The following is a 16,746-nucleotide window of genomic DNA, read 5'->3' on the forward strand; positions in this document are numbered from 1 at the left end:
TTTAATAAGTATCTGTATTTTATTTTGTACAGATATACAGTTTGCTATAAAACTAGAAAGCATTGTATATACTGCACCTGTTTAAGCCTGTACACAAAGTGGCCACACCCATTTATGGCTATAAAGAGGCCATGCCCATTTTTGGCAATAGAATGACCACACACCCCTTGAGGAGTCGAGGTCACATAAAGTACACACATTATGTCAGTCACACGATGTCACAGACACATATATAACTCATCAAAAACATACACAATCAAAATAGAGTTTCGGAAGATCGATCAACACAAGTATTTTCTGCTTACTTAGCTGTTTTCTCTCCTTCAGAGTAAGAGTGGAATGAAGATATTTGTCTGCATCACAAGGGTAGTTCATTCCACGCTGAGTATTTACGCTAAGTAGTTAGAGCAATGAAACCACACCGAGCCTGTTCCTCAACACGATCAAAGCGCTACGAATATGATAACTCCAATACTTTAACACAGACCTAAGATAGTCGCAGCGCCAAAATGTCTTTGTGGAACGGAACCCAGGTCATTTAAACAGAAAACTGCTTGAAATCTTCAAAAACTATAACTCATAACAGAACACAAATATCTTCAAATCATTTGGCATGTAATTCGAAAATTAGAAACATCGAAAGTAATTTAAATATAATAAATATCTAAAAGATGTTTCCTTCCTCAATAGTTGTTGCATAATCAGTTTGTCATATACCTCCAAAAACAGTTCTTGCTGCCATATGTGGTTTCAGTTTGTTGTTCATTTGACTCTTAAAGACGTATAAAAGATAAAACATCAATATTAAAAAAGTAAATCATTACAAAATAGCTGAAAACTTTGCAGACAAATTTGATCTACAAATTATCACAATTAATAACTGGCCTGTGGTTTTGTGACACATCTGTCATTGGCAAACAAAAACCTGGCTCTCCAGCATTGTCCAAATCAGGGCCTACTTGCACAGCGATCTTAGCGCTAAGATTATCGTAAGCCTATGTTAAAGTATGGGAGTTGCGATCATCTTTGTGCTAAGATTGTTTTGTGCAAGTGGGCCCTGCCAAATAAACAGCATCTAGCATCATGATTGCTTCACATTCTGCAAGCAAAATATTCACGGTACAGACTGTTATCCTTAATTTTTCAAAAGACTGAGTGTTTGAATTTTAGGGTCCTGAAGCCCTTAATGTTTGCTCCTATAATATAAAAATCTAGGGACTCTTCAATCTTGTAACATTAGGGCGATGACAAAAAAACCTTTTTTCGTGGTTACTTTTTGAATTCAGACATTGCTTGAGAACCAACTGATGCTTTGTTTAACCTTAGAGCGGTGCATTGTGGTAAAAGAGGAAGAAGAGTGAATTGTGGGTACAGAATAGGGAACAGGAAGCAGATAGATGGTGACACATCCACACTAACAACATAATATCTACAACTATTTATATCCATAAATAAGTAACTTGAGTTGTTTCTCATCAGCACTTGAGTTTCAAAGGTAGAATTAACAATATAAATATTTCAACATTACAATTCTTATCAGCAGTGACAAAAATTAATTAAATCTCTGAAAATCAAACTTTGGTACATAATGACACAGGTGAACTTTTCCCAAAAAAGCCATGACAAACTAATACCCTATCAGACATGTTGGTCAGCACAGTCACCAATTTAGTTATCTCTGACAGACAATTAACACCGATGTTCTCAGTGTTTGCACTGGCGGCTCCACCCCTTCAATCCACCAATTGCGTGGATCGATGCTCATGATATCAATCACTGGATTGTCTGGTCCAGACTCGATTATTTACAGACCGCCATCATATAGCTGGAATATTGCTGATTGCGGGGTTAAACAACAAACCAACCAACCAACCAACCTTCAATCCAGACGCATAACATGTTAACGGATCCCTCAGTCAATTATCGTCCAACCCCACCTTTTTCAAAATTTTGGATCCCCTTCTGGTTTGTACCAACAACTAGCTGATTCCCGTTCTAAAATTCCAAGTTTGATCAAATAACTTGTACCAACACACAAGCCCCATGCAAAAATTCATGAAAAAACCCAAATCAATTAAGTGTAAAATGAATAATTACTTATAATTAACCGCAATGTAGAAATAATGGTTTAAAGGTCACTATCTGACAGAGTGGGCGAGCGCAGGGTTAATTACACAGTTCCAGGGTGGGCGTTTCTTATAGACTATCCATCTTCCTCAAACGTCTGTATAATTTATTATGACACAAAACAATAAAGGGGAGGAATTATCAATGTTTTCTTCAGATACTGAAACGGGGATTATACACAAAAAAGGCGAGGTGCTTAATTATTTAAGCTTGTGCTTAAAATATTAAAACCACATTAATTTGTCATGGCCTTAATCCTGTTCAACAACAAAAAGAAGCACTTTGGAAGGCGACACTGGTGTTCGTAGCTGATGAAAGAGGCTACCGTCCCTTAACAAGTGCCATAACTTAAAACTTACCATTGTCACAGTATTACTGACATACAATATCAGTATAATATACAGATTCACTTTCTCCACATACTTTCAAGATTTGAATTCTTCTTAATATGATGAACCCTAATATATACAAGAATATTATTCAAAAAATAACTTTCAATGCATTAAAGAAAGAGTCTTGATAAATAATACTGAATTAGTATTTATATTCCATCCAAATGTATTCACAGTCTTTATCGGATATCATAAATTGAAGGTTTCGTAATTAAGGTATGGATCATCAGGCCACAAATTTAAGAATGTCTTGTTAAAAATTTGTTACATTACTAAAAACCATGTCGAGATAGGAATATTCCTATGCAGTGTACATCACATCTCTCAGTGTATATAAACATATATAAATAGTCATTCCAATCACTGTGCCTGGCCATACCAACAGTAAGTAGGCTTCGTTGTCGAGACACCAGCAGTTACACACCCACAAGTTGCTACATCCTCGGCACACAGGGGTATTCCTTCTACATAGATCCACTTTAAACTGTGATCCTAGATCTAGAAACGAACACATGGCAACAGAATCGCAAAACCACTTCCCTAAGAATTGGGATTTTCTTATTTGCTGGATGTCTTTTTAGTAAGTATGAGTTAGTCATGTTTTATGCCACTTCAGCAATATTCCAGCCATATCTCAACATGGGACAAGGCATACATTTCACACATTGTAACAATGGGGGTTGAATCCGGTTTTGGGTGTGAGGACTAAACCTACACAACATCCAGCATTTTTAAAAGGGAGGGTTTAAAAATATCAAAAAGAATTCGCAGACAAGATTACTGCCTACGACATACTACATTCTGGATCTCTCTATGTCTACATCTTGAACAAGAGGTCCCCCCGAATAATGTGGTTTCTTAAATAATGCTTTATTTTCATAATAATAGTGTGTCTGGTTTCATTGTGGAGCTATGTGAAGTAATACCCCATGTTTCCGGGATCATATTGGTGTTAACCCCTTGTCTGCTACCAAGGTAATAGCCTGGAACAAGACCCAAGGACACAAGGTCTTCATCCCCACTGACCTAACCAGCGTAACTGAATTATGTCATTATGAACTTTATAACATAGTCATGACTGTTTGGCAGACAAAGGGTTAACGCTCCTCCACAAGATACAGTTCCAGTCAAACATTTCCTCTCAATAAATGTTCATCAATAAAATCAGACTAACTCGTCAACACAGTCTTGCAAAATCGTGGTCTTCATTCACTCCAATATTATTCTTCACGACAAACAATACAACAAAGGGACAAAAAAATATCTGAAAATTCTGTGACCATATGCCAGTAAAATAAGTATGTAAGTTACACTGTGATGAAACACTCGAGCTTCGTACGACGTCTCGGTGTAATTAAAGTGACAATATAAACAATGTAATTTGACACCAGGTGACGGACATCAACTTGATGTCTCATGTGACCAGTAACATATCATTATCTTTCACAACAAAATGACAATAAAAATACTCTTTTCAACAAAAGAGAATATCGGCATGCTATAACATACAGCACATCCAACACTGGATTTCTTCATGTCTTAAACACTGTGTCACGGTGACCTACCTCAGCTGACTAGGTTATAAATGCTTATATCACTCTTATCACATGGTATCTTTGGACCAAAATGGTTTATACACATACTTAATGCAACATTGCTACTATTAATCTTGGTTTCATTTAATTCAGAGAAAGACAAATATTGAGGATAAACTTTACCTAGCCATTTCATTCAACACAGTATTTAGTCCTACTGAGGTACACTTGATTCATCACTGAGGTAAACATATCACGTCTACACTGGATATAGGTGGCGCTTTATACGACAGGGACCATCTCAAACTTTTTGAAGTCTTAATTCAACAACATCATATATTTAACCTACTCTCACAAGCAGAGAATGAATATTTTTCTGAATGAGAGTTTGCACTTAGATCTGGTCATATAATTTAAAGACTTTAAAACTTATGAAATGATCCCTATGACACAGCACCCTCTCTGTCTACGTTTTCTACATATTTTGTACACTTCCTTTACAATCAGTTCACACACATAATGTATATTTACAAATGAATTTGTACAATGTATAAATATCCCTATGGTCTCATTTTAGAGTTATCTCCCTTTGAACAAATTGAGGTAAAGTCAACTGAAAATCATTTGCTACAAAACCAGATCGTAACAAGCTTCATGAGATTTGCAAAGAGTATGCATTCCTTCACTGCAATAGCTCTGTCATAGAAATAATGTTTGATTATAATAATACTTATAAAATCCCACATTCATCGAACTACCATCAAACCTAAAGTCTTTAACACATTAATTATATAGTGTAACAACAGTAAACTGTAGAAACCAAGGGAGATAACTCTGTATCAATGACATGCCGATGCCTGTGAACAAATCTATTGCTTATCCCTGCCATCGAAAACATCCCCCTTTATATTGCCATTCCTCCTTCCTCAGTCACATACTTACTGTAAGTACTTACTAAATATATACAAAAGGTCAACCAGGACAAGAAGCTAAAGATCTTAAAGAGGGTCCTGATGAGGTATGCTGTTCAGTGTAAAACAACTAAAAAGTCAATTTTTTATCGTAAAAAATTCAGTTAGATATTGATAAAATAAATAAAACACACTACAGTTAAATGTAACTGTGCTACAATCTCATAAAAATCATACATAATTGGATCCAATAACACAACAAAACCAGTCAATGTTTGTATGTGCAAAACACAAACTGCAGTAATGAAACAAACGCTGTTCAAGCTGACCCCATGTTTCCGCATAAAGGTGATTTCATATTTTTCATTCAACTTCACATCTTGTCCAGTATTTGCATGTGTGTTTTACTGACTTAGCCGAAAAAATTATGACTATTTTCTACGGACTACTGACTTATGCCACATATCCACTACCACCAGGACTCTCTGAAACTCTTATTTTGTACTGGTTAAACTAAGTTTCTTTCAAACAAGTTATCAATCCTGAGAAAGTTATCTCACTTCTTTACAAACAGTTACACTTTAAAAACAACCTGATAAAACATATTCATAGTGGCTGAGGACAGAGGTTAAATATAAGGGCAATGAGGTGAAGGTCATCTCAAGGTGAGACAACAGTAATAAGGGGAGGTTACTCTTGCTACAATACCTGAGCAAGTAATGTGACTAGTGTCTTCATGTCAAAGGAGCAAGACCCTTTCTTGATACAATTTCCAGGGATTAAGTATGAAAAACAAAAAGTAAACATCACTATTATTCACACAACCTGATAATACCATCTGCCATTATTTTTGTCTAGACTGCTACCATTTCTGTCAACATTTCTACTTTATTCCAGAAGTGTGTACTTCCCCCAATATTTGAAGTATTAATATCAGAGCGAGGTAACTGTCAAACAATCTGTCAAATAATCTAAGAAATGGTCGGATGAAAAATATGCCCTTGAACAGATGTAAGAGCACACATCACTAAAATAGAGGTGCCATTTTTAGCCAATAGAACCTCCCTGGAAAGAGTATCAAGATATACTGCCCCCTTGTATTATTTACAACCTCTTGATGAATAATAGAACATTTTATATACATATTGAGCACTTTACATAGTCCACAAACTAAGAGAGTCCAGTAACATTTTGATCTTTGGCCCAGTTGGGATCTAGTCCCAGGAAGTATGACCTCTCTCCACTCACCAACAAAAAATCAGTTTTTGGTTTCGCCATCTTTGATCATGAGAGTACAGCACCAGAAAAACGTATACAAGAATCGACGGAATTCTGTGTAAAAAGACATCAACGCACCAATGTCATACAGACATCCATATTTGGAGAATTTGACAATGTGGTTAACTCCCTCTGTAAATATTCATCAATTTAAATAAGCATGGGAGGATGACTTCAGTAAAGTGTAGGGGTATACTGAGACCTGATTGTACCTTTAAATATCTTTTAACACTCACAGGTTTCCTGTTAGGGTTTCATATTTTTCAAGTTTTGACATTTTTGTATCAACTGACCTTCAAAGCGGAGAGGAATTTTTGCTTGACACTTACTTACACCTGCACTGAAACAATATGCTTATGTACGAGTTGGAGTAAACCTCGGTTTCAGGTTAATTCTTTTCTCACTTCTTGACTCTCACTGATTCACTATTCATTTCTTCATCATTCCCACTTTTACACACTTTTTGTCATTTCCACAGGATTGCGTCGGTACTTGCACAAGTAGAGTTTATCAGCAGTCGGAATTCCCAACAGGGGAGGGGGGAGGTGGGTAGGGATTAAAGTAGCTCCTTTCAGTTGACGGTGAAGGGGGACAACTCATTTCGTCCGAAAAATACTGACTTCGAGGAGTCGGGGGTGGGCAGTACGGGTCTGAGTCATAACTCATAAGTTCCGCAACAGAGTTGTTGAAATAATATTTTTTAACGTAAGGTTCACTGTCCTCACAAACGTCCGTGCTACACGGCGTGGTTGGGGGTGGTGGAATGTGATTGCGATATTGCCGCATTTTCTGTGACTTGTAGGGCCTGTTTGAACGCACAGTTGATAAACTGTTAGAGGAATAGTAGTACTCCCCTGCGTACGACCTGTCAGTCACAGGACTCGGAGGGGGGTTCAGAGTCTCTTTTGGGTACTGCGTGACAGTGGAGCTGCTTGATGATGCTCCAGTCACGTGATTGCGATCATATAATGGCGGCCCGCTTCCCGAGTCTAAAGACAGACCCGTGGCCACCGATTTCCCCCTTGATGAAAGTGTATGTGGTGGGGTACACTGGCCCTCTGAGTGCGGGTTCAGTGGCTTCTTAACCATCATAATGTCTCCGTCATCTAACGGATAATGGTTGGTTTTCCTCCGGCAAATAAACACAAGCACCACAACCAAGATCAGAAACACGATTCCTACGACGATAGCAATTGCATAATGAGTGACAGTTGGAGGCGGGGATCTCCGACCTTGGGTGCAGGTGATCTCATCTGACCCGTCTGTACAGTCGTTGTGGCCATCACACAACTTATTTTTACTTACACACTTTTGATTTCGACACTTAAACTCGTCCTTTCCACAACACTGTTCTTCGTCCGATCCATCCGCACATTTCTTTTTGCCATCACACACAAATTCATGTGAAATACACTGGCCATCTGTACATTGGAACTGGTTCGATCTACACCTTGGGCAGTCTTCCTCGTCTGATTGGTCCTCACACTCCCCCAAGTTGTCACAGCGCCACACGTTGGGGATGCATCGAATATCGCCACTCTTGCATGTAAAGTAATCTGGCTGACAGGTTGGTGGATCAGCACATGTCTTTGAGTCGCTCTTTAACTCCAGATTCAGAGGGCAGGAACACCTGACAGTCTCGCTATCTTGTGAGAAGCAAATATCGGAACACCCACCATTGTCTGTCGAGCACGGATGATTACTTATTTCAAGATTATGTTCTACGGCAATCAAATCTCGGAGATCTGTGATGCGACCCCGGATCCAAAGTCTGTTTTCGCCGTTTTTCTTGTTTATCCTCTCGATGACATTGTTATCTTTATCAAGCCAATACAGGAAGTCTCCAAACGCCGCCAATCCTCTCAGGGACCCCGTCAGACCATCCAATAGAATTTTCCTGTTTCCACCTTCCAAATCGGAACTTTCAATTCGGTGAAGATCATGATCAGCCCAGAAGAGTTTCCGTGACTTCTTATCAATGGCAAGAGACCCTGGATGACCCAGTGCTAGTTTGAAGAGAGTTATTCGTTCTGTGCCGTCCATGGCCGCCTTTTCGATGCGGGCTTGGCTCACCATGTTTGTCCAATACATGTACCTGAAACAGGTCGCATACAATCAGTTCATATAAACAGACATACTGGGTTTCCCCATGGGGATTCAGGGTAGGTGTTAGTGCACAGTGAAGGCTAATGGGGATCAGGTGGTAACAATGTCTGACTTAACTGTTTTTATCTGGACGATTATTTACAAGCCTCTGTTAAGTAACTAGTGAGTGAGTGAGTATGGTTTTACGCCGCTTTTAGCAATATTCCAGCAATATCACGGCGGGGGACACCAGAAATGGGCTCCACACATTGTACCCATGTCGGGAATCGAACCCGGGTCTTCGGCATGACGAGCGAACGCTTTAACCACTAGGCTACCCGACCGCCCCTGTTAAGTAAGTAGAACAAACAACCTTCAATGATACTGAATACCCAATTCCATTTACCAAGAGATTTCTCATGGCACTACATTGTTAATGGATAATCAATGGATCACTATGCACGCGCATTTCATCCTCAGCTCCCTGGGGAGAATACAACCCAAGCTGCCAGTGAGATGTTAAAAGGTCAAGTCACATTACCATCTCATCCTACCGAGTACCCATTTGCTGGTGGGTGAAAGTGGAGCATGAATCGAGCACTCAATTGCTACCTTGAACAAAGCAAAGGAATCAACGATAACATAAACTTCAACATACCCTCTCTCTGGGTGGAGAACGATGGACCTGGGTTTGATGTTGTTTGCGGACACGATCACCCCAACTGGTTTCATGTTGAGTCGAGTGACGTTGATGACGTTGTTACAGGTCCAGTAGATAGTTCGAGAGTACGGGTCGATGGCAAGGTCAAAGGGGATGAATTGTTTGTTGTTTTGGTTCGGCACCACCACTTCCAGCTGGGGACACAATCATCATATTACTGATGACATTCAACACGTTGTGACAACATTCAACACATAGCAACAACATTCAACACATTGCTGAATACAATCATCACATTACTGATGACATTCAACACATAGCAACAACATTCAACACATTGCTGAATACAATCATCACATTACTGGGGACATTCAACACTTTGCGACAACATTCAACACATTGCTGAACACAATCATTACATTACTGATGACATTTAACACATTGTGTAAACATTCAACACACTGAGACAACATTCAACACACTGAGACAACATTCAACACTTTGCGACAACATTCAACACATTGCAACAACATTCAACACATTGCTTAATACAATCATCACATTACTGATGACATTTAACACATTGTGACAACATTCAACACACTGAGACAACATTCAACACATTGCGACAACATTCATTGCTTTACTACTTTCACACATTTGTTTACAACATTCATCACCTTGCTTACAACATACAATGCAAAACTGACTATATTCGCTGGACATGATGAGTTTATATATAGCATTAATTTGATAGTGGTTGCTATAAGTAATGGTGAGTTGGTATGATCTGCCATTCAATTCACATATGATTATGCTAAAATAAACGTGAACAATATTGAATCTTTAATAAAGTTAATAAGATATATTGATAGATTGCAAACACAAGTCCAAATATACAATTAACACTATTTATAACCCAACAATGTAAAAACAGGATGAACTTGTGCATTTCAGTATGGATTTGTTGAGTGTCACGGACTGAAAGTAATGAGTTGCGAAAATAATAAAAACTAAATGTCTGTGAACATTATGCCCATCCCCCTCTTCACAGCAGTATGTTTTGGAAAAAAACGTTTGCACCATACACAACAAAATATGGTACTTCAGACAAAATTCATTACAACAACAACAAAAGCTACAGGCAGTGTTAACATTGAGACCTTAGTTCCGTTATCGTGTGCTCGCTTGATGTTCTTTTGGCGGCCGTCAATCCAGTATATGAAGTCATCGACCGGGTCAAACGCCAGGGCCTTGATGTTACGCAGGCCGTGTATGGGTAGGACTACTTCTGGGTTGTCCACAGTCTCCGACTCCTTCTTGTCCATGGCCAGACGACTAATAGCATTGCGCTGGGCCAGCAACAGGTAGTCCTCAGGGGCTGCAAGGGGGAGACAACTCTCTTTACACTACATACAATGGTAAAATATCTGAAAATATATCCCAGTTAAAAAACAACATGCTGGCCCAAACAGGGCTTTACTGGTCATACTCACCAGAAAATAATCATTCCACTACTATAACTTTTTTTTTTAAAATTTCTGGCTTCCCACTAATTCGTATTTCTGAAAGAACCCTTGTCAGGAAAATGGGAATTTAATACAATAATATTAAACTAAGCATCAAAGCCTCTTCCTCTATATTGGTCCTACTATCAGGGTATTGCAAGTCACCTTACAAAGCCATAGGACAGTAACAAAAATAACAGCATGAATTGACAAATGTTTCATTCCCAGGTCTTTGATATCCTTTAGAAGTTGGTAGAATGTGGAGAAACAAGGTATATGGATTCAACTTCTCAATTCTTATACACAATATTTGAGGCAAGTTGTTGACTCCCCTACTGAAGGCTGAGTAGCATCAAAATGTCCTTTATAATTAACCATTGGTTGGTTGGTTGGTTTTTGTTTAACGCCGCAGTCAGCTATATGACGGCGGTCTGTAAATAATCGAGTCTGGACCAGACAATCCAGTGATTATTATCATGTGCATCGATCCAATCAATTCGGATCGATGACATGTATCAACCATGATTTCTCAATTACAGGATACAGGAGTTGGAATCCGCTTGTGTTGTTTCTGTAAAGTGTGAAGCCCTGTGACGTACCTGAGCATGTCTTGTTGTCGATGTTGAGGGTGTAGTGTGTGGGGCAGGAGCAGTAGTAGGTGTTGTTGCTGGTCTTGTCGGTCTTGGGGTGGGACAGGCACAGATGAGAGCACGCCCCGTTGTTCACACCACACTGGTTCCAGCCTGGATAAACACATGAGACAATGAGACAATGAGACAATGAGAACCAAAGACATTTAAACTCCACACCACTTCCTTTAGATTTTGACACCTTTATTTTTTGTACAGGAATAGTTGTTCGCTGGACAGTACCCACTCATAGATATTTAATCAAAATAATTATAAGGCCAATACGCTCCCCATGCCCAGAGAAGGGGGCACCCACTCAGCCAGAGCCTCCTCTGGCCCCACTCACTAGGGACCCACTCCCTAGGGCCCCAATCACTAGGGCCCCACCTACTATGGCCCCACTCACTAGGGCCCCACTCCCTATGGCCCCACTCACTAGGGCCCCACTCCCTAGGGCCCCACTCACTAGGGCCCCACTCCCTATGGCCCCACTCACTAGGGCCCCACCTACTATGGCCCCACTCACTAGGGCCCCACTCCCTAGGGCCCCACTCACTAGGGCCCCACTCCCTAGGGCCCCACTCACTAGGGCCCCACTCACTAGGGCCCCACTCACTGGGGCCCCAATCACTAGGGCCCCAATCACTAGGGCCCCGGTCACTAGGGCCCCGGTCACTAGGGCCCCACTCACTAGGGCCCCACTCACTAGGGCCCCACTCCCTAGGGCCCCGCTCCCTAGGGCCCCACTCCCTAGGGCCCCACTCCCTAGGGCCCCGCTCACTAGGGCCCCGCTCACTAGGGCCCCGCTCACTAGGGCCCCCCTCAATAGGGCTGGGGTCATACAGTAACTGTGCGATACGATTCGTATCATGATACCTTGCTCACAATCACAATACTTGTATCGAGAAGGAAAAACTCGCGATCCACCGATGCATTTGTGTATCGTCCCACTACTACCACTCACCAGACTGCCGTGAGGCATGGAAAACCAGGATATCCATGACAAACTCCACCCCTTGCTGGATCTTCGTGCGATTGTCCCCACTTGACTTGTTGGCCCGTTCGATGGTCTGGCGCTTGACATCTGTCCAGTAGACGAAGTCCTGGTACTGCGTCAGTCCCATTGGATGGGGGAGTTGCTCCTTCACAACAGTGAGACGATTCTTGCCTTCAATGACAGATACCCATATGTCAACAACATTCCTGAACAACTATCAATCAAGGTAACGTCAGATCAGAAACACAAATCAAACATCAAATCTGAAATCTTTTTGTAGCAGGGCGTGTAGTCATCCCACAGATGACATCCTTACCTTGTCAGCTTACTGACGGGGTTAACCTCTTTGGTCATGTGGACAAGGCGTCCGACCTCGGATCAGAAGGTCCGTGGTTCGAATCCCATCAAGGGACTCAGAAATTTTATGGCCGCTATATTGGCGCCCAACTGGGGCTGAGCACGTTCATATTAAATTTGTTCAAAATAAGCCTCAGTACCCTACTATGCGGCCCGGGACATGCTTTCTGTTGACGGGAGAGTACGTAGCAGGGCGTGGAGTTATGGCCGCTACATTTTCATTCCATTCAAATTTCACAATTTTGTTCCTACTATTTGACGAGTGTATCAAACATATACTCCTCTGAGTGTTATCATTAAAAGTTGCTCAAATTATATGGAATTACACGATCCATGAAAACTTCAACTACATTCAACTGTCATAAAGTAATAAAGAGCGCTATTAATAACAATAAGAATAGTAAGGCGATTCACCTATTGTCGATGCTGTTTCATGATTTGGGGTGTAATTTTGTTTATCTGCCATGATGTTGTCGGTTCAACAATTCATAGCACCTGATTCGTATGTTTTAATGTAACCATGTGCTGTGCAGGTGTCGACATTGTGCCCTGCACTGCCTGTATGACGATGGACTAACAAACTATCAGTGAATGGTCTTGAATAACTAGGGTGATTTCTTTGTGCATGGTGACTGTGCACACAAGTGTTGCCTGTTGATTCATTATGTAGCAGGGCGTGGAGTCATCCCACAGATGACATCCTTACCTTGTCAGCTTGCTGACGGGGTTAACCTCTTTGGTCATGTGGACAAGGCGTCCGACCTCGGATCAGAAGGTCCGTGGTTCGAATCCCATCACAGGACTCGGAAATTTTATGGCCGCTACATTGGCGCCCAACGTGGGGCTGAGCACGTTCATATTAAATTTGAGCAAAATCAGTCTCAGTACCCTACCATGCGGCCCGGGACGCCCCTTCTGTTGACGGGGGAGTATGTAGCAGGGCATGGAGTCATCCCACAGATGACATTCGTACCTTGTCAGCTTGCTGACGGGGTTAACCTCTTTGGTCATGTGGACAAGGCGTCCGACCTCGGATCAGAAGGTCCGTGGTTCGAATCCCATCACGGGACTCGGAAATTTTATGGCCGCTACAATTACATACCCATCATGTCGGAGGACTCGATGGCCTTGTTGTCCAAGTTGGCCCAGTAGAGGCGGCGCTCGCCGTAGTCGATGGTGAGGTCCTGGACACGACCCAGCTTGGAGATGAGGATGTTCCTCCTGCTGCCGTCCAGGGAAGCCCGCTCAAGGTGTGGATGTTCCCCCCATACTGTCAGGTACATGTACCTGTAACAGAGACACACAGGTGAGAACAAACAAACACACAGGTGAGAACAATCACACAGGTGAGAACAAACTCACAGGTGAGAAGCTGGTAAAACAAGTGGTTAAAATCATACAAGATCCATGCCATCAGCATTTGATCACATAATCAATCAGATCACATAATCAATCAGGTCACACAGTATTTTACAAAATATTTACACAATTATTTTTTTTACAATAACATATTTGAAAAAACACATGTAGTCCCTGATAGCAGGTTTCTTTACACAAAAAGTCTCACCCATTTGGAGGATCTAGTGCAAGAGCACGTGGACTGTTCAAATCCCGCCAGATCAGCACTTTCCGAGAGGACCCATCCAGTCGCGCCATCTCAATGCGGTTCTTGCCAGTGTCGGCCCAGTAGATGTTGTGGGCAACCCAGTCGACTGCCATGCCCTCGGGGTAGTTCAGACCAAACTCAATGATGTGCTCCAACGCGCTGCCATTCATGAAAGCTCGACTGATACTCTGTGGAGAACATGGGCATTCTTAAACACTGAAGACATTGTGGTAATCCAAAATCTGAAGACACTGCTACCACCTAATCCTGAATTATTACTAACCAATCTCAGAAGACCTTGCCCTCACCTAATCTCACTCATAGAAACCAATCGCTGAAGATGTTGCCTCCAACTAATCCCATCTAAGTACCAACAATTTCAGAAGAGTTGTCTCCACTTAATCCAGTCTCCGTACCAACAATCTAAGAAGAGTTGTCTCCACTTAATCCAGTCTCCGTACCAACAATCTTGGAAGAGTTGTCTCTACATAATCCAGTCTTAGTACCAACAATTTCAGAAGAGTTGTCTCCACTTAATCCCATCTTACTACCAACAATCTTGGAAGAGTTGTCTCCACTTAATCTTATCTTACTACCAACATTCTTGGAAGAGTTGTCTCCACTTAATCCAGTCTTATTACCAACATTCTTGGAAGAGTTGTCTCCACTTAATCCAGTCTCCGTACCAACAATCTTGGAAGAGTTGTCTCTACATAATCCAGTCTTAGTACCAACAATTTCAGAAGAGTTGTCTCCACTTAATCTTATCTTACTACCAACATTCTTGGAAGAGTTGTCTCCACTTAATCCAGTCTTATTACCAACAATCTCATAAGAGTTGTCTTCACTTAATCCAGTCTTATTACCAACAATCTTGGAAGAGTTGTCTCCACTTAATCCAGTCTTATTACCAACAATCTCAGATGAGTTGTCTTCACTTAATCCAGTCTTATTACCAACAATCTCAGAAGAGTTGTCTCCACTTAATCCAGTCTTATTACCAACAATCTCAGATGAGTTGTCTTCACTTAATCCAGTCTTATTACCAACAATCTCAGAAGAGTTGTCTTCACTTAATCCAGTCTTATTACCAACAATCTCATAAGAGTTGTCTTCACTTAATCCAGTCTTATTACCAACAATCTCAGAAGAGTTGTCTCCACTTAATCCAGTCTTATTACCAACAATCTCAGAAGAGTTGTCTTCACTTAATCCAGTCTTATTACCAACAATCTCATAAGAGTTGTCTTCACTTAATCCAGTCTTATTACCAACAATCTCAGAAGAGTTGTCTCCACTTAATCTAGTCTTATTACCAACAATCTCAGATGAGTTGTCTTCACTTAATCCAGTCTTATTACCAACAATCTCAGAAGAGTTGTCTTCACTTAATCCAGTCTTATTACCAACAATCTCATAAGAGTTGTCTTCACTTAATCCAGTCTTATTACCAACAATCTCAGATGAGTTGTCTTCACTTAATCCAGTCTTATTACCAACAATCTCATAAGAGTTGTCTTCACTTAATCCAGTCTTATTACCAACAATCTCAGATGAGTTGTCTTCACTTAATCCAGTCTTATTACCAACAATCTCATAAGAGTTGTCTTCACTTAATCCAGTCTTATTACCAACAATCTCAGAAGAGTTGTCTTCACTTAATCCAGTCATATTACCAACAATCTCATAAGAGTTGTCTTCACTTAATCCAGTCTTATTACCAACAATCTTGGAAGAGTTGTCTCCACTTAATCCAGTCTTATTACCAACAATCTCAGATGAGTTGTCTTCACTTAATCCAGTCTTATTACCAACAATCTCAGAAGAGTTGTCTCCACTTAATCCAGTCTTATTACCAACAATCTCAGATGAGTTGTCTTCACTTAATCCAGTCTTATTACCAACAATCTCAGAAGAGTTGTCTTCACTTAATCCAGTCTTATTACCAACAATCTCATAAGAGTTGTCTTCACTTAATCCAGTCTTATTACCAACAATCTTGGAAGAGTTGTCTCCACTTAATCCAGTCTTATTACCAACAATCTCAGATGAGTTGTCTTCACTTAATCCAGTCTTATTACCAACAATCTCAGAAGAGTTGTCTCCACTTAATCCAGTCTTATTACCAACAATCTCAGATGAGTTGTCTTCACTTAATCCAGTCTTATTACCAACAATCTCAGAAGAGTTGTCTTCACTTAATCCAGTCTTATTACCAACAATCTCATAAGAGTTGTCTTCACTTAATCCAGTCTTATTACCAACAATCTCAGATGAGTTGTCTTCACTTAATCCAGTCTTATTACCAACAATCTCAGAAGAGTTGTCTTCACTTAATCCAGTCTTATTACCAACAATCTCAGACGAGTTGTCTCCACTTAATCCAGTCTTATTACCAACAATCTCAGAAGAGTTGTCTCCACTTAATCCACTGTACCTAAAAACATCCATAAGAACATATGATATGCATAGATTTCTTCAAAGTCAACACTCTTATAGTATTTAATTTGACAGGAATGTGGTCACTGTAGCATTTGAGCAGATACTAGTGCTTGGACAAGTGCAGTATATAAATGTATAATACATTAACAATTAACAAAACATGTCAAATAATTTATATTGTTAATGATTCACTGAACATAACAAATAATACATCAACT

At 40.5% G+C, this 16,746-nt stretch overlaps 1 protein-coding gene across 2 annotated transcripts in view; it reads right to left on the reverse strand.

Annotated features, from left to right (window-relative positions):
- LOC124111435 (low-density lipoprotein receptor-related protein 6-like) overlaps window positions 1-16,746 on the reverse strand; it is a 90,847-nt gene continuing 74,101 nt past the window's right edge. For both annotated transcript variants that reach the window (XM_048386376.1, XM_048386375.1), the window contains 7 exons: window positions 14,048-14,274; window positions 13,583-13,767; window positions 12,091-12,294; window positions 11,097-11,240; window positions 10,153-10,370; window positions 8,987-9,183; window positions 1-8,338 (listed from right to left, as the gene is read on the reverse strand). In XM_048386376.1, coding sequence (XP_048242333.1) covers window positions 6,754-8,338; window positions 8,987-9,183; window positions 10,153-10,370; window positions 11,097-11,240; window positions 12,091-12,294; window positions 13,583-13,767; window positions 14,048-14,274 — 2,760 coding nt within the window. In that variant the 3' untranslated portion in view covers window positions 1-6,753. The remainder of the gene's footprint in view (window positions 8,339-8,986; window positions 9,184-10,152; window positions 10,371-11,096; window positions 11,241-12,090; window positions 12,295-13,582; window positions 13,768-14,047; window positions 14,275-16,746) is intronic.

Source organism: Haliotis rufescens, unplaced genomic scaffold (assembly GCF_023055435.1).
Source record: "Haliotis rufescens isolate VD_foot unplaced genomic scaffold, xgHalRufe1.0.p SCAF_6, whole genome shotgun sequence".
NCBI classification, from domain to species: domain Eukaryota; kingdom Metazoa; phylum Mollusca; class Gastropoda; order Lepetellida; family Haliotidae; genus Haliotis; species Haliotis rufescens.